Source organism: Brachyhypopomus gauderio, chromosome 20, assembly GCF_052324685.1.
Source record: "Brachyhypopomus gauderio isolate BG-103 chromosome 20, BGAUD_0.2, whole genome shotgun sequence".
Taxonomy (NCBI): Eukaryota; Metazoa; Chordata; class Actinopteri; order Gymnotiformes; family Hypopomidae; genus Brachyhypopomus; species Brachyhypopomus gauderio.
The window spans coordinates 14,140,115-14,157,717 of record NC_135230.1 but is presented as its reverse complement, the minus strand read 5'-3'; the positions used below and the strand labels follow the sequence as shown (position 1 = coordinate 14,157,717).

The 17,603-nt window shown below is 43.5% G+C and overlaps 2 protein-coding genes across 4 annotated transcripts; both read left to right on the top strand.

Moving 5' to 3' along the window:
* Nucleotides 1-107: 107 nt before the first annotated feature.
* Nucleotides 108-9,730, top strand: cars2 (cysteinyl-tRNA synthetase 2, mitochondrial). 3 transcript variants are annotated; one of them, XM_076982405.1, is made up of 16 exons: nt 108-236; nt 1,108-1,281; nt 1,365-1,415; nt 1,605-1,722; nt 1,834-1,905; nt 2,001-2,106; nt 2,201-2,278; nt 3,678-3,807; nt 4,357-4,490; nt 4,672-4,739; nt 4,892-4,958; nt 5,095-5,233; nt 5,332-5,455; nt 6,173-6,271; nt 6,735-6,965; nt 8,973-9,730. In XM_076982405.1, the coding sequence occupies exons 4-16, from the start codon at nt 1,675-1,677 to the stop codon at nt 9,039-9,041; spliced, it is 1,365 nt and encodes a 454-aa protein (XP_076838520.1). In that variant the 5' UTR covers nt 108-236; nt 1,108-1,281; nt 1,365-1,415; nt 1,605-1,674; the 3' UTR covers nt 9,042-9,730. The 3 variants fall into 3 exon arrangements, with proteins under 3 accessions (XP_076838520.1, XP_076838519.1, XP_076838521.1); XM_076982404.1 differs by lacking the exon at nt 108-236 and having other exon boundaries at nt 518-1,281; XM_076982406.1 differs by lacking the exons at nt 108-236; nt 1,108-1,281; nt 1,365-1,415; nt 1,605-1,722; nt 2,201-2,278 and having other exon boundaries at nt 2,001-2,161.
* An 85-nt stretch (nt 9,731-9,815) lies between these two features.
* LOC143483999 (ras-related protein Rab-20-like) lies at nt 9,816-13,659 on the top strand. The gene is made up of 2 exons (XM_076982408.1): nt 9,816-10,327; nt 12,525-13,659. The coding sequence occupies exons 1-2, from the start codon at nt 10,138-10,140 to the stop codon at nt 13,073-13,075; spliced, it is 741 nt and encodes a 246-aa protein (XP_076838523.1). The 5' UTR covers nt 9,816-10,137; the 3' UTR covers nt 13,076-13,659.
* The last annotated feature ends 3,944 nt before the right edge of the window (nt 13,660-17,603 follow it).

The following is a 17,603-nucleotide window of genomic DNA, read 5'->3' as shown; positions in this document are numbered from 1 at the left end:
TCCGTTGAGTAGTGAGAATTTCCCTGTGTCGCATTACTTGATCTCAACGTGGAGATCCTCCGGGTAGTTTCAAACACTTAGGGAACAGTCTAGCTGTTTATGCGCATGCGTCAGCGTAGCAGAAGGACGATCGCTCCCCGACTGTTTGTGCTGAGTCCCGATGAGCAGTTGGTTGTAACGTTTTGATGTTTTGCTTGTTTAACGTCTTCGGTGTCACCCAATTCGTAGTCGTCAGGGTAAGAATTTTGCCAATGCATAAAACAATACGCTTAAAGATTACAGAGGATACTGCGGCAAAGTTAATTTTGAATCAGTAAATTGTAGTCGAATTTATCTATCATAGAGCAGACCGCAACATTGTTTGCACACAGCGTCTCACCTAAAGCGGAGATGACATGTCGGTTTCATATAAGACTGATTTGTGTTTTGTGCAATTTATGGCTTACTATGTTATATTGTAGCCGTGTATGAATGCAACGCCAGTGTTTCGAGTGTAATTAGCCAATGGGATGCGAGCAGGTGGGGAGTTCATCTACGTCACAATAGATCCTCCCTATTGTAAAACAATTCCGCGAGACTGCACAACTTCCGCTTTAAAGACGGAAATGAATTGACTGAGTAAAAGTTCTGTACGTTTCTACTTCATTCTGCGTTCGATAAAACACTTTCGAATGATAAAGACACGTGCTTTACTGTTTATTTTCTAATGACTGCCCTTCGCCCCGGCAAGCCTGACAGTACGCGGCCATCTTGAATCCCCTGTCAATAACAGTAGCTGCTTATGCGCGCGCTCCCCCCCTCCCCACATGGCCAGTGTCATGTTCGATACATTACAGTAGAGGACGGCTGCTAAAAATCACGACAAATAAATCGAAATGAAGAGAAGATTCAGTACCAATCGCTCAGTGCAACTCTTCGTATAACTGCCAGGATTCACCCTAGCTGATATGGACAGAAGTACATGCTTTTGAAATTCGCAAGAGCAGGGCTTTCTGCAAATGTTTTGTTCCATGAGCAGAAGTATAGTTGGGTAACAATGAGGTATTTTTTGACACGTGTGAGATGCGCAAGCGAGTTGCGTTTGAACTGCAGACTGAACGTTTGCAGCGGACTGCTCAGAAGACTAAAGGAATGCTCACTTTCGGCAAGTCGAACAGTGTGTTCTGACACGAGAACCAGATGGATCAAACCATCAGGCTTTGACACTGGTATAAAGACGTACAACAGCCTTACCAAACAGAAGGAGCCTTTGATCTTGGCCCAGGAGAGAATAGCAACTTGGTAAGGCAGCTTAGTCCTGACATGCACAAAGTGTGATGCTTTGTTACAGTTTTATCAAAAATATCTTCTGTTGATATCTACAGGTACAGTTGCGGACCCACAGTTTATGATGATTCCCACCTCGGCCATGCCTGGTAAGCCTGCACAAAAGAACGGAAACTAATGGTGACTAGTATTTTCTCACATTGTTTCAACAACTTCACCCAGTTGTGTGCTGATTTGGGAGTGTTTCATCTTTGATATCAGCCAGCTTTTATTATTATTTTTTTACACTAGGTTCTCTGTGCCTGCCTTATTTCTTCACCTTTGTTTTTCATGTTAAGCTCTTATGTCAGATTTGACATTCTGCAAAGGATTTTAACCAGACTGTTCGGAATAAATGTAACGCATGTCATGGTCATCACTGACATCGACGATAAGATCATAAAGAGAGGCCTAGAGGCAAGTGCTTTTCATCTGATGTTTGTTGTCATGAACGAACAAAGAATATGAAATCATAAGTTATAACACTGACCAACAATTGATATATGGCTATTCTGGTGTTCTCTGCAGGAGAACATTTCACCAGTTGTAATTGCCAGGATGTATGAGGAGGAGTTTAAGAAGGACATGCTGGATCTGAAGGTTTACTGCCGCCCATAATTGCTCTTCCCACACATACATGTCTCATAGTGTGTTTACACTTCCACTCACGTGTTGCTCATTGGTTGTGTTGCCAGGTGCTTCCTCCCACCGTGTACATGAGAGTCACAGACAACGTGCCAGGCATCGTGGCCTTCGTCGAACGCATCGTCAGAAACGGCCATGCTTACGCCACGGGTCAAGGTCCGTCCAGGTTCCGTCTGTGCTAGATCTCGAAGAACCCAGCGTTTAGTGCGCTGTAAGTGTGCTCCAACCTCACATGTGTTCTTTAACACAGGGAATGTTTACTTTGATACGCAATCCATCGGTAGTCGCTATGGCAAGCTTGGTGGCGCTGGGGAACCAGGGGAACCAGGTACTTACATCTCACACACAAGCTACAGACTTCCTTATGCCAATGTTCAGTAACAAAACAGGGGTGGGTTTCCCGAAACGTTCGTAGCACTAAGTACTTCGTAACCTCGTATGAAACGTATGAGGTATGCATACTTAGCATGCACACACTCACTGGCCACTTTATTAGGTACACCTTGCTAGTACTGGGTTGGACTTTTTGCCTTCAGAACTGCCTTAATCCTTCATGGCATAGATTCAACAAGGTACTGGAAACATTCCTCAGAGAGTTTGGTCCATGTTGACATGATGGCATCACGCAGTTGCTGCATATTTGTCGGCTGCACATCCATAATGCGAATCTCCCGTTCCACCGTATCCTGAAGGTGCTCTATTGTATTGAGATCTGGTGACTGTTGGGGCCATTCGAGTACAGTAAACTCATTGTCGTGTCCAAGAAGCCAGTCTGAGATGATTCGCACTTTGACATGGTGCGTTATCCTGCTGGAAGTAGCCATCAGAAGATGGGTACACTATGGTCATAAAGGGATGGACATGGTCAGCAACAGTCAGGTAGGCTGTAGCGTTGACATGATGCTCAATTGGTACTAATGGGCCCAAAGTGTGCCAGGAAAATATCCCCCACACCATTGCACTACGACCAGCAGCCTGAACCATTGATAGAAGGCAGGATGGATCTAAGCTTTCATTTTGTTGATGCCAAATTCTGACCCTACTATCCGAATGTCACAGCAGAAATCAAGACTCATCAGACCAGGCAACGTTTTTCAAATCTTCCATTGTCCAATTTTGGTGAGTCTGTGTGATTGTAGCCTCAGTGTTCTGCTCTTAGCTGACAGGAGTGGCACCCGGCATGGTCTTCTACTGCTGTAGCCCATCCTCCTCAAGGTTCGACATGATGTGCATTCAGATATGCTCTTCTACATGGTTATTTGAGTTACCATTGCCGTTCTATCAGCTTAAACCAGTCTGGACATTCTCTTCTGACCTCTGGCATCAACAAGGCATTTGCGCTCACAGAACTGCCGCTCACTGGATAGTTTGTTTTATTCGGACCATTTTCTGTTGATGGTTGTGTGTGAAAATCCCAGTACATCAGCAGTTTCTGAAATACTCAGACCAGCCTGTCTGGCACCAACAAACATGCCACATTCAGTCACTTAAATCATATTTCTTCCCCTTTCTGATGCTCGGTTTGAACTGCAGCAGATTATCTTGGCCACGTCTACATGCCTAAATGCATTGAGTTGACATTTGTGTTCATCTGACCAATTTGACAGGTGTACCTAATATAGTGAGTGAGTGTGTGTGTGTGTGTGTATGTTGCAGTAACAAGGCGTTTGTAGAGATGGTGTATGGCTATATCCTGTTAGGTGATGCACAGTGGGTTGTTTCCTAAGGGGGTGGAGATAAAAAGGACCTCCGGGACTTTGCCCTGTGGAAAGCTGCTAAGCCACTGGAGCCTTCTTGGGATTCTCCGTGGGGGAGGGGCAGACCTGGTTGGCACATCGAGTGCTCCACCATTGCCAGGTGAGCACACCTTCTGGTCCTGACACCTGTGGGCTGACCTCACTCTCGGCACGGTTCCGCCGTCACGCTCCGGTGTGCGGGCTCCTGGCTCCTCGGGGGGCAGGGGGCGGAGTCGAGCGTGCGCTCGGGAGGCGGAGCTGTGCTGCAGCTGTGGCAACAGCGTTTTATACATTCTGTTAGTCATTCTGTTCGTCAACCCTGCACAGCCTTTCAGTTTGGGTTGTTCTGTGTCAAGTAACAGTGGACACTTGGGCCGTATCTCAGATGTTTATTTAGATGCTCTTTGTTGGCTGCCAATAATCTTAGAACTGTAACTTGCATTTAAGCAATTTAAATATCAGAACAACAACATAAAACATGCAATAATATACCTGAGTGCTACAGAATCTAACAGCCAAACAGCATTTGATATGCTCCCCTCACGTTGAGTTTGAAGGCATGTTTTATATCTATTGCTGTGGCGGCTGCTTCCTGTTAGCCAAGATGGCTGTCAGCAGCGCTTCATATGCTACTGTTATCTTTGTTGTGAACCTGCTCTTTGTCCCGCAGCTCTGTGTTTGGTAGCCAGCTGGACATCCACTCAGGAGGAATAGACCTGGCCTTCCCTCATCACGAGAATGAGATTGCTCAGTGCGACGCCTACCACAAGTGTGAGCAGTGGGCCAATTACTTCCTGCACTCAGGTAAGCAGTGTAGCACTAGGACGGTTCTTCTCAGGGTTCGTGGAGCGATATGGAACTTCACACCTCAAATCCTGTGGAAGGTCCCGTTGTCTGTTGAATAGCTGCATCTGTGTAGGTGTTAGGTGGTAAAGTTACATTAAAGCCAGAAATGTACCTCTTTTTAATGTGATTCTTTTTTTAGGTCACCTTCATTTAAAAGGCAGTGCAGAGAAGATGTCAAAGTCCTTGAGAAATTATATTACTATAAAGGTAAAGATGTCTTGAATCCACTAAGCCCATTGATTAGTATGTAGGTGTGGTTAAAAGGCACAAAGGTACATGAGCCACACTTAGTACTCTAGTACTCTTATAATTTTGTACTGTAACTTTAATCTGTACTGACACCTCTCTCTCTCTCTCAGGACTTCCTAAATTCCTACACTGCCAATGAGTTTAGACTCTTCTGCCTTTTAACCAAATACAGATCAGGTAAACCCCCAGCCGCACACCACACCTACAGATCCATTAACGACAGATCAGTTCAGCCGTGTGTGGGGGGGAAAAACCGACCCAGGTCGAACTCGCCCCGAACCTCACACGGTGTCGCCACACCCTCTCCCCACAGCCATTGACTACAGCGACGGCAGCCTGAGCCAGGCTCGATCCACGCTGGCCACCCTCTCTGCCTTCATGCACAATGCCCAGGCCTACATGCAAGGCTGCCTGCAGTGCCCGGGTGTGGAGGAGGCCTTGTTGTGGGAGAGGTAAGGAGAACGGCACTGACCACACCGCACCCTGGAGCTCACGGTACTTCGCTGTATCCCTCCGCCTCTTCCCACCTGCCCCACTTCACCCCGCTCAGGTTAGCGGCCACGCGAGCCGGCGTGCGCGCGGCACTGGCGGACGACTTCGACACGCCGGAGGCGATGGATGCGATCATGAGCCTTGTTCACCACGGCAACTGTCAGCTTCAGCCTGTTTCCAAGGTAACCACATATAGGGCAGATATACTTGACCTGCTTTTAAAAGATGTCCCACTGTTTGGTTTTTGTAAATGCTTAATGCGAGCTTATTTTGGGTCTCTTTCCAGTACTAAAAAATCTCTTAGAGCCTACACAGGGCTATATACTTTAACACCAATGGCTTTAACATAAGCATCATCTATCTATACTCACTTGTAATGTTAGTAGGTGCACCTGCCATCTAAATGTATTTTATAAGCGTGAACATGTGGGTGGAGGAAATTTGGGTGGAGGATATTTAACGCCTCATTAACACTGATTTTATAGAGGCATGCTGGTAGCTGTTGAGCTGGGTTATCAAACAGGCTTATTGGGGTTTATAAGTGTCAGTATCGCTACTGGTTTGAGTATTGTCCAGCACAAAAATATCCAGCAAACTGTAGTCCTTGTGTTAAAAATCTCCTTAAAGACTCCACAAGCACAATGTGATGGCCAGTTCCTAATGTTACCAGTGCTAATTTTGCATATAATAATACACTGTTGTAGACATCAGGTTAATATGTGGTGACTAAGTTACATTCATTATAAGCAGTGTTTGCCTTTCTGGTCTACTATTAAAACAAAGGGTCCCATGAATGTAAAACTCCTATTAAAACTCATGAGCATGCACTTAAGTATGGTTGCTTTTTTCAGGAGGGGGGTATTCTGTTAAAGTTCACGTCTCTTCCAATGTCTTTAAAGGTTGATGGAGCGAGTCGAAGCCCGGCTGTCTTTGGTGCGATACTGTCCTACATTAGCGATATCATGGACGTCCTCGGGGTCGATCTGCTGGACAGAAAGGTCAGACATCGCTGGTGCTTTCAGTTAGACTCCACGGCTCCGGCCATTACATACAAAAGGTAGTTTTGGTTTGGGGCAAAATCACATTCTGCATGTGGTGCTGGGTGGCAAAAAATTATTGCGAGTTGTTGTCCTCATGCAGCAAGCACAAGCGGGTGGGTGAGTTATTTCACCCACTCAGTTTCAGCTCGGCTGTACATGCAGATGCACATGTAAATATAGACTAACAAAAACTGTAATTTACAAGACAAATAGTTTTTAAAATGATTATTGGTCATTATAACTATTGTTATTCTACATGGCCAATAAAAGCAATAATGATTTATTCTCACTGAATCACTTCAGTGTGCTCCAAAATCGAATCGTCAAAACCACAAGTGTCCCGCTGATGACCTGGCCCATGTTAAGATTGTGTCCCGCCACTAACGGTTCACACATGGCCCTGTGCTCCACTGTCCTGCAGGACTCCCGCGCTACCGACTCGTCCGCTGTCCTCTGCAACGTGGTGGAGCAGCTGGTGCATTTTCGTAGCGAGGTTCGAAACTTCGCTCTCTCGGCGGAGGGACGATCCTCTCAGCAGCAGGAAGCCGGTTCCTTGCCTCAGAAGCTGAAACCCCGTCCAGACAGAGCAGCCTTGCTGCAGGTCTGTGATGACCTAAGGAAGGACCTCGTGCCCCTGGGAGTGCAGATTACAGTAAGACATCATTTGTCCTTAGTAAGCAGGACAGAAGCCGAAAGAACAGATTTTGTGGATGCAAACATCTTTTAGTGATGTGAAAGGCCCATTTAAAGTGAAAAATACTGAATTTGTAATGAGCTAAATTTTCTGTAAGTCTGAAATAGGTTTGTAAGAGGATGCAAATAATGTAAAGATGACTTTACTTTCTTTACAGTCTTTACCTTCACATAAACTCACACTTCCGACTCTTGGGTCTGATACAAGATATCAGACGTGTTTTCCTAAATGAGACACCTGCAAAAAAGGTTTTATAATCAATTTTGTAATCCTTTCTGAGTTTGGAATGAAATATAGTGAATATAGTGGTATGGTGCAAGGATATTTAAGAGAGCAGCAGACCACAGTGCAAACAGACAACAATAATAAATACAAAAAAAAAAAACAAACAGTGGAACTAGACAATATACAATCCACACAAACGGTACACTATACAATAAAATACACACACCACTACACAATAATATACTATGCGATAAAATACAGTCCCATATACAATAAAATACACTGCTCAAAAAATAAAGGGAACACTGAAATAGCATCCTAGATATCAATGAATAAAATATTCCAGTTGAAAATCTTTATGTATTTATTAATAGTGGAATGCGTTGAGATCAAAATAAATTTTAAAAAAATTATCAAGGTAAATCAATTATCCCATGGAGGTCTGGATTTGGAATCATACTCAAAATCAAAGTGGAAAATCAAATGACTGGCTCATCCAACTTCATTAGAAATTCCTCAAGACAAGTTAAAATGAGGCTCAGTAGTGTGTGTGGTCTCCACGTGCCTGTATGACCTCCCTACAATGCCTGGGCATGCTCCTGATGAAACAGTGAATGTTCTCCTGAAGATTCTTCTCCCAGACCTGAATTAAAACGTTGTGCAACGTGGCGTTCGTGGATGATGTCCCAGATGTGCTTGATTGGATTCAGGTCTGAGGAACGGGCAGGCCAGTCCATAGCATCAATGCCTTCATCATGCAGGAACTGCTGACACACTTCAGCCACATGAGGCCTAGCATTGTCATGCATCATAATGAACCCAGGGCCCACTGCAACAGCATATGGTCTTACAATATTGTCTCATCCGTAAAGAGGCGCCAATGGTGAATCTGCCAATCTTGGTGTTCTCTGACAAATGCCATTTGCCCTGCACGATGTTGGGCCGTAAACACAAGCTCCACTTGTGAATGTCGGGCCCTCACACAATCCTCATGGAGTCTGTTTCTTAGAGGTTGAGCAGAAACATGGATATTAGTGGCCTGCTGGAGGTCAGTTTGCAGGGCTTTGACACTGCTCCTTCTGTTCCTCCTTGCATAAAGGAGGAGGTAGCGGTCCTGCTGCTGGGTTGTTGCCCTCCTACGGTCCCTCCATGTCTCCTGGTATCTGCTCCATGCTCTGGACACTGTGCTGACAGACACAGCAAACCTTCTTGCTACAGCTCGCATTGATGTTCCATCCTGGCTGAGCTGCACTATCTGAGCAACTTCTGTGGGTTGTAGACACCGCATCATGCTCCCTCTATGGTGAGAGAACTGACAAAATGCCAAAGTGACCAAAACATCAGCCAGAAAGGATGAGAACACAGAAAAGGTCTGTGGTCACCACCTGCAGAACCACTCCTTTATAGGGGTGTCTTGCTAATTGCCTCTCATTTCTACCTGTTGTCTGTTCCATTTGCAGAACAGCAGGTGAAATTGATTCACAATCAGTGTTGCTTCCTAACTGAACAGGTTGATTCCACAGAAGTGTGGTTGACTTGGTTACATTGTGTTCCCTTTTTTTATTTTTTTTTAGCAGTGTATATACATATATTAGATCTAATCGTAATTAAATACCAAACAAGGTTCCCAAACAAGTATTGGAGTTCAAACGTAGCTTTTCTTTGCAGCTTCTCTATGTGGTGCAGTGTTAATGACCGTTCAGTGATGAGTTTCTAACATCATGTGTCTCTTGGGTTCAGGACAGAGGGACCCACTCCACATGGGAGATTACCCAGCAACACAGGGAATTCAGAGATGAGGAACGTTAGCCTTCCCCTCAGCCTAGCATCGACTGCAGTGAGACTACGCACGCCAGATATCTTCCCTGACCAACTTTTATTTTGGATAACTGGACTTTTATTTTGGCAGATTGACAAATCGCTATGCGATGGTCTTCAGAGCACATGGCCTGAAGCATTGAGCATGGGTTTCTGCAATGTGACAGTGCACTCAAAACAGCTAAGAGTCACAATGACTCCTGATTGTTTTCCATTGTGATGGATGCAGTGATATATCCACAGTGAATGTAATATAATTCTGTCATTCAGTTCTTTTATGCCTCTAATATAAACACAGCAGTGTTCTGTCTCTCTACTGACATATTTCCTTACCTTCAAATGGGTATCTGTGGTAAAACCTAAAACATAATCTATATATTCTGGACATATTACTTACGGATGCAATGAACTATGCCCACAAAGACAGTGCAGTGCTGCATTATTAGAAAGATTCTGAAATTTAAAAGCTGTTTTGTTGTCATCTGATTTATCCTTGTCTTAAAATTTCCTCAAATGGAATATAAGTTACTAAAGATTACAGAAAATATTCGTGTTTTTTTTTTCTTGTGTATTTTCTTTTTTTCCTGAATTGCCCCTGCTGCGTTCATTCCTCCATTCCTGTCCAGTTTCCCCGGGCACAAAAACTGCAGTTGGAAATAAACCATGGGCTTTCATCATCACACCAGTGTGCTTTGTCATACACGCGACATTTCCCCCATGTGACGACTGGCCTGTGGTCGTTTGCTAACGTTGGTGAAGTTTGCCTCGCGAGGTTTCTCTTGCGTCATTGCCACAAGGAAAAAAAACCGTTTGGGGCAAAACATCACCGCTCAACTCAAATAGTCGCGGTGTACTCAAAACCCAACGCTTAAAGGACAGTTTGTTGGACTGTAAGATACATTTTCAGTCCTATATTTCCACAACCAAAACCGCCAAAATATTTGTTGAACTGGTTGGTCTAAATTACTACACCAGGCGACCTCATGACCAAAACTTTGACGACACGAATTTAAAGTGGAGCAAGAGTTTTTAAAAGCCCGATACAGCAGCTTGGTGAAAGTAAACCGCTTGTCTAAAACTGTCGGACATGCCTCCACAAAGGAAAATGAGAAAGCCCGATATTAAAATGGTTATCCTGGGAGACATGAATGTCGGGAAGACCTCGCTGTTACACAGGTACACAGAGCGGAGTTTTAAAGATACACTGAGCACAATCGGAGGAGCGTTCTTCCTCAAGCAGTGGGGACCGTACAACATTTCAATCTGGGATACAGCAGGTAGGTTTAATAATCGTTATCTAATACATTTTCTAGATGTGAGTAAGCGTTATATAACCTGTAGCGCCTAGTGATAATGAAATGTTTTGTACATTTGGATTGTCAATTCCTGTGCCATTTTCAAAGTTAGTGACAAGACATTTATGTTTTGGAGCATTTCTTGAATATTCTTAGACCAGTCGATTCTTAAGCAATTCACACACCAATGTATTACTGTATGTAGTGGATTTGAGATATTTATTGTAATATAATTTCTAGAGGATTTTGACATCTCCGACCTAAAACGGAAAGAAGTGAAAGTGAGATATACCCTTCTGTACTGAACTCAAATTAACTTGACAGAAAATGTAATGTCCTTCAATAAATAATTTGGATTAGCATTCATGCCAGATTTGTATTCTATCAGCCTTAATATTACTTTAGATATTCTAATGGCGTTAATATGACTTATTTATTTTTGAGTTTATTATGTTTAAAAACACACACACACAACTGAAACTGAAGTTGCTTTTCTTGCTATGCCATGGTATTCGTCTCGGGTTGCTTTGGTTCAAACCAAACGGTGAAATAGCAGCAGGGAAAATATCATCTTTCACCACAAAACAGAACAAAAAACTAAAGTCGCAGCTTATGCAATGCAGGAAGTCCCATAGGATGTTGGAACTTTAACCTCTGTCAGACATGGATGGTTAACACAACTACAGTTGTGATCTTGATGATGGGGCTCTAGTGATTGTGACCCGCCAGTTGAAAAAGAGGCTCCAACACATCTAAGCAATAACACTGGCAAAGCCATAGAGAGAAATGTCATAATAACAGAATCAGAGCCATAGAGAAAAATGATGTCATAATAACAGAATCAGAGCCATAGAGAAAAATGATGTCATAATAACAGAATCAGAGCCATAGAGAGAAATGATGTCATAATAACAATCATTTTATGTTGTCAGCAGACCCCCACCTCATCCATATGTAATGACATGTGTTGACCATTAGCTTCAGTTTTGTGTTTGTTTTTGAATAAATTCTTAGGAATCAGCCTATGAGCACATTTTTTTAAAGCCTTTAATTTATTGAGTTAAATATAAAAGACCAAAGGATGAGCAGGTGTCTAAATTAAAATGGAAACCAAATGGTTTCAACAGTCTGAAAGTCTGGTTTGGGCTTTCATATGGCTTCCTGATCTTGATCTTTCTCATTTTTGCACTTAAAGAAACCTTTGACTGAACCTATACTATGTTGGTCTGAGTAGAAACATGATTCTTCATTCAGGTGAAATTCGTGACGTTGGTGAACTTTTTGTCTCATGTACAAATCCGGTTAATGTTAAATTAGCTGTGAATTAGGAAGCAGATATGCAGACATGCCGAGATTGCAACATTAACCTTGTGATTTCCCTGGGAGTTTCTGTCAGTGCGTCTCTCGTGTTTGACTCCAGCTGTACAGCCTGTGGTTTCCTGAAAGCACTGTAACACAAAGATCACTGCTAAATGGTAGCACAAGTATCACACTGAACATTCTCTCTGTCTCGGACTCCCTCTCTCTCTCATTTAAGATGATCTTAAACCTACAGACCTTTTGGGGAACCTCTACCACATGCCTGTGGTATCTGATCCATGCACTCAGTAGATCAGTGCACCTTGTGTAGACTTGTGTATGAAGTTGACTTGTTTATGAAGTCATCAGAATTAGTTCTGCCCAAGCTTTAGCTTGTGGATGTTTTCTGTGTAATGCATCCCACCTTTAATTTTCTTCTCGTTTATCTCTGGAACAGGCTGATAAGGGGAACATTAATGAGACTGCTTCCCTTTAATGTAATTAGAATTCTAAGCAGTTCTGACAAACTCTAGCCTACCTGAGCCATGGCCCTGGCGGTCGACTAAAATGTTGCTTGAGTCTAAAGTGGACACTTTGGGGAAATGCATGGGAGAGTTGACTGGTACTGACATCCCAGTAGATGCCAACAGTATGAAAATTAAGAATGAAATGAGTGAGCATAAAATGACATCCTGCATTACACTAAGAGTTAAATAAACCTGCTCTCCAGATGGGGGCTTTTACATGGGGGCTTCTTGTGGTCTTGCCCCTTACTAGAGGAGTAGCACCAGATCCTCTGAAATGAGATTTGCTGTGTTGACCCTGCATCTCCAATTAACCAACATCTGACCTGTTCTCTGCCCTCTGCCGCCCCCCACAGGTCGAGAGCAGTTCCACGGCCTGGGCTCCATGTATTGCCGTGGTGCCGCGGCTGTCATTCTCACGTATGACGTCACCAGCTGGCAGAGCCTTCTGCAGCTGGAGGAGCGCTTCCTCTCGCTTACCGACTCCGCCAACGGCGACTGCGTCTTCGCCATCGTGGGCAACAAGGCTGACCTCACGGACCCGTGCGCCCAGCAGACGGTGCCCGAGGACATCAGGTCGGAAGAAGGGGGCGTGCCTGGACACCTGGCCTGCCCCACCCCCCCGCACACGCCCACCATCCACAAGCAGGTGACGAAGGAGGACGCCATGGCACTGTACAACCGCATCGTGTACTCCAAGGTGCTGGACAAGAGCGCCGTCCCGCCGGCGGAGGACATGTGCTTCGAGACGAGCGCCAAGACGGGTTATAACGTGGACACGCTGTTCGAGACGCTCTTCCAGGTCCTGCTGCCCTCCATCATCCGGAAGCAGACACTGGTGCAGTCGCCTACCGTGTGCTTGGAAGACTGTGAGGAGGTGAAGAAGAAACCCGAGTGCTGCATGTGAGGAGCCAAAAAGGGGGAGGAGTCAATAAACGGGAGGAGCCACGCAGGAGCAGCTCAAGTCGTTAGACCTGGCTCATCATTGTGGGTCGTAACTCTGGGTTCGCATTTTAAGCTGTTCTGCGGCCTGTGGCCGTACCAAAATCCCAGTCTTAACTTGCATGAAAGCCAAGAGAACTGACCTCGGGACAGCATGACACAGCGTCATGCACGGGTGTCATTTTTGCGTAGTTTGAGTGGGGAGTTTAGGACTCTACCGTCATATGGTGAAACTGTCTCTTCTCCTTCTCGGATACTTAGACACTGCAGCTGGTCCTCCAGGAGCACTTAGAAAAGTCCCACATGTGTGTGTTTGGATCATGTCTGTGGACACAGTTAGACTGAAGTTGCTTGAACTGTTCTTTTCCACCTCTCAAAGTTTTGATGAAAACCTCAACTGAACAGAACAATAGAACATAATTGTGGATTTTTCTTTTTTAAACCATTTGATTTCGTTTGCACCTACTGTTATTGAACTGTGAAAACTATTTATAGGATTTTAAAATGTACTGCAATTAAATAAAGATGTAATATGAGCAGGTGCCATTATTTTCAGTAAACTTGGGAAGTTTTCTTTGATGTTTTCAAAGTCTTGACTGATATTCTATTCCCTATCCTCTTTGAACCACTCAAAAAATAGGTTATGCCTCTTTTCGCTCATAAATGTAATGTTGCTCTTTCTCCTGTAGAGGTCGCTGTATTCATTAACAAAGAACCCGTGGTAGCAGTTTTGTGTTGGTATCCTATGAACAGGAGCTCCTTGGCGTTAAGCGCATAGTTTTTAGCAGTTTTAGCAGGAAAGTGCAAGATTTATATCTCATGGGTAAAACCTTATCTAGTAACTCAAATGAAGTACCATGTATTAGATGCTATGTTGGTATAAGAGACGTACAAAACTGCTTAAGTTTCAAAGTCTTCTCTTCAGCCTCTTTAACAGTGCACCGTAAAGCATGGACAAAGTCAGGGATTGACATTTATACATGATTTCTACACTAAATCCATGGCTACATAAAAACAAACAGCAGCAAAAGCCTGCCAGTGTCTGGCTGAACTCTTGTGTCAGTGTAATTTAGCCATTTTTCTTTTCAAGATGCATTGTACTGTGCCTATATGTAAGGTTGATTAATTCAACAGTGTTTAAGAACCCTTCTTAAGTTGGGTTGGCTTTAAGAAGCCAGTTTACTGATTAACTAGGTGAATTCTCCATATCCAAAACTGCTCTTTAGGGGACAGATCTCTACAGGATGATCATGTTATAAGTTACAGGATCTTAATCTATGAATTGCTGTTATGGTAAGCACCACAGTAAGACCAGTATCACCTGGCTGAATTAATATATTGTCTTCGGTGTAATACTTTTTTTGTGGACATTTTGAGTATTTTATGTATAATCATTAGTGAACTTGGTTAATACTGGTTAAATCCTGCTCCATCACGAGGATTATGCCCTGGGGAACATAGAGGCGTGGATTCTAGATCTGAGCGTTTATGTTTTCCCTTTAGTACATATGCTACGTATGAATGAGACCCGAGTCATTACAACAGCTCTTTCCAAAAGTGAACGTGAACCTGAAAACTCCCACATTCAGCATTCAAACATGCATGTCGACGTGTGCGTGCACCGCAACCACCAAATCGATTCAACCAATCAATCCACAGACCGTTGACTGTAAACACCCTATTTGTTTAGCAGGATAAATGTTGAAGATATAATACACATAGTTTATGTCCACCATAAATGCCAGACGCATCTGTTCCTCATTTTGAGGTTTTTCCATCTGGTTCTCAGTTCCATCGGAAGAATCACAATTTTGCTCCAATCCATCTTTTGTAAAGCACTACGAACATGAAATACCTGCAACAGGCACGATAGAAACTTGGTTTGAGCACAAATGTTTGGTGGGCCAGCATGAGAAGCGCTGGTGTAGGATGTCTGACAGTCTGTGTTCCTCACAGCTCCTGGGCCCGAGGCTGTCCTTGTTCCTGTCTTGAGGCCCATGATTGGATTTTCATGTAAATCACTCAAGGAATCCCTAGGTCTTGACCTGACCTCTAAATGTAGCTTTCCTCACCTCCTGTGGGTTAACTGTGTAGCCTCATGACATAATTATTACTCTTACTTTGTAAAGGTTTAGTATTAATAGGCCTTGTTCTGACTGTATGTCTTGCACTTCAGAAATGACGGACGTGAGGACGGAATGGTACAATCACAAAGTTTTTTTAGGCTTGTGTGTGATCTTGTGATTCTTGTATACGATCTTATGCTATTGGCTTTTTATCTGCACATAGGTAAGATCCCACTGTAGAAATGCTCCCATCCCTGATTTCTGGTTAAGCCACACACACATACAGGTCCTTATTAGTGCAGAAACGACACTTCAATGACAGCGATGTCAAACGTGTCTTGGGAATATGCCACGTGCAATCAATAAAGAACAGCTGCATTATATTGCGAGCTGAACCAAGCCTTCAGCAGCCTGGACCTCATATAGGTGATTGGAATTACATGAACTCCCTCGTAAAGCACTTGCTGTTTGCTCTGATTTGTAGGGAGGCTACTGCATAACATTTACACAATTATTCGACAATGCAGACAGTCGCCTGCAAACACCAGATCTTCCAGGGCCCTTCAGCACAGGGGACTGTGTGCTGGTCCAGCTGCCATGTGCATTTCTGAAAGGAGAAAAAACTCAGAGTACTGAAGGTTACACATTTACATATATTGGCCATTTGCTTATCCACCATACAAATTCTGAAAGACGGTTGCTTTGATCTCCTTTGAAGAGACTTCATGGACGAGGGAGTGTCAAAACACATTTCTGTGTTTTAACCATCAATACTATGATGGAATAACCATAAGTGTAGTTTCAGGCTCTGAAGAATCTCTGTCTTAAATGTAATTTCTCTTGAAAACACTGCATTTATAAGCTATTTATAAAAAATATATCTCTCTCCAAAACATGATGCGATTTAACTCTATATCCTTAACTATAGCACATCTGTAAAGTATACCATACACAAGCACATCTCTATAGTCTTTCACTGTGAATTGAACCGCAGTGAGTCATCCACCCGCTCTTCTTTTAACCTTTATAGACTAACAGCCATTTTTAACCAAGTTGTTCTATTTCTATAGTGCCACTATAGAGCATACATTAGACTCACTGCGTACTGCATGCTAAACATGTAACCTACTCTTCTCATTTGAGCATTCTGAGCACCGATATTCCGACTTTTGAGAAAATGTTTACACGAGTGTATTTCTCACTGTATATTCAGATGAGGAGCTTGTATCATTACCAAAATTATGATCTTGAATGTATATATATATATACAGAAGGTCTTTCCTTTGTAAAGGAAAAGGCATTTTTAACATTTAGATCTTTAACAGAAGATTTAATATCAGTGGTTTCTTGCATTTTTAAATATGATACTGAACATGCTGGGAGCCGGTGTGACGGAGGTGACTTGGGCAGTAAGTGTGTGCTCGCTTCAGCAGCTGAACATCTCACTGTGTTCAGCTGCATTCTAATGGTGGGTAGGGGCAGGTGGTGTGGACATTACGACTTAATAACACCATTAAGGAGCAGAATCCACAGGGAACACCCCCCACCCCCCATCTGCCGTTAATGGAGTCACATGATATCACACGCGGGCAGCCATGAGGCTTTGTAAAGCTGAGCATGTCTTCCAGTTCTGTGGCCCTCGCCACTGTGGTGAGAATGGAACGACTGTGAGACCAGGCATCTCTTTAAAGTTAATCCTCTCTAATCTAAAGAGGAGGATTCCAGGCCTTCAATCATGTTCTCATGGGTCTGTGGCAGGGTGATGACACCGACAGCTCCTGGATGGCCACATCTGTGACAGGTGATGACTACGGGACTATAGATAGGGGACAACGCGAGACAGTGGAATTCTGCATCTCAGCCTGAAATAGTGGCCCTCTGGTGCCTGAGCTGCAGTTGTCTGGGTTTCTCCACATGGCCCTAGAGGAGCAGCCATGGATTCTACAAGGGTGCTATATGTTGTGTTGCTAATGTGCTGATAATGCTTAGAGTTTTAAAATGGTCATTCAAGCCCATGATTCACTTTAGTAATTGGTGCTTTGGTAAATGAAGACCCTAGTGTCTGTAACGTGAGATTTAATGTCTGTGACGTTAGATTTTTTCAGTTTGCTGTACATTTGCTCCCTCTCTGTGTCTACACATGTGCACACACACACACACACACACACACACACACACACACACACACAATATTTGTCGTAGTGTTCCTGCCCTCTCAGGCTGAACACTGAGGCAATCATTATGACATCAGCACAACAAGCTCCAGAACTACAGACCTCACAATGGACGTGTAGTTTCTGTCTCAAATTAAAATAAAAGCTCTGGTTGAATTGAATGAAAACACCTTTCTTCAAAAATAACAAAGTTCATTTATCTCCTTAGGCATACGAAGAGAATAATATCAATCTAATCAAAAACATTTGTTAT

Excerpts from the sequence above, each read along its gene's own strand:
- cars2 (XM_076982404.1), top strand. The coding sequence starts at position 962 with ATGCTTTTGAAATTCGCAAGAGCAGGGCTTTCTGCAAATGTTTTGTTC. Across the intron at positions 1,906-2,000 it reads AGGACATGCTGGATCTGAAG|GTGCTTCCTCCCACCGTGTA; the intron begins GTTTACTGCCGC and ends TTGTGTTGCCAG. Across the intron at positions 5,234-5,331 it reads GAGGCCTTGTTGTGGGAGAG|GTTAGCGGCCACGCGAGCCG; the intron begins GTAAGGAGAACG and ends CACCCCGCTCAG.
- LOC143483999 (XM_076982408.1), top strand. The coding sequence starts at position 10,138 with ATGCCTCCACAAAGGAAAATGAGAAAGCCCGATATTAAAATGGTTATC. Across the intron at positions 10,328-12,524 it reads TTCAATCTGGGATACAGCAG|GTCGAGAGCAGTTCCACGGC; the intron begins GTAGGTTTAATA and ends CGCCCCCCACAG.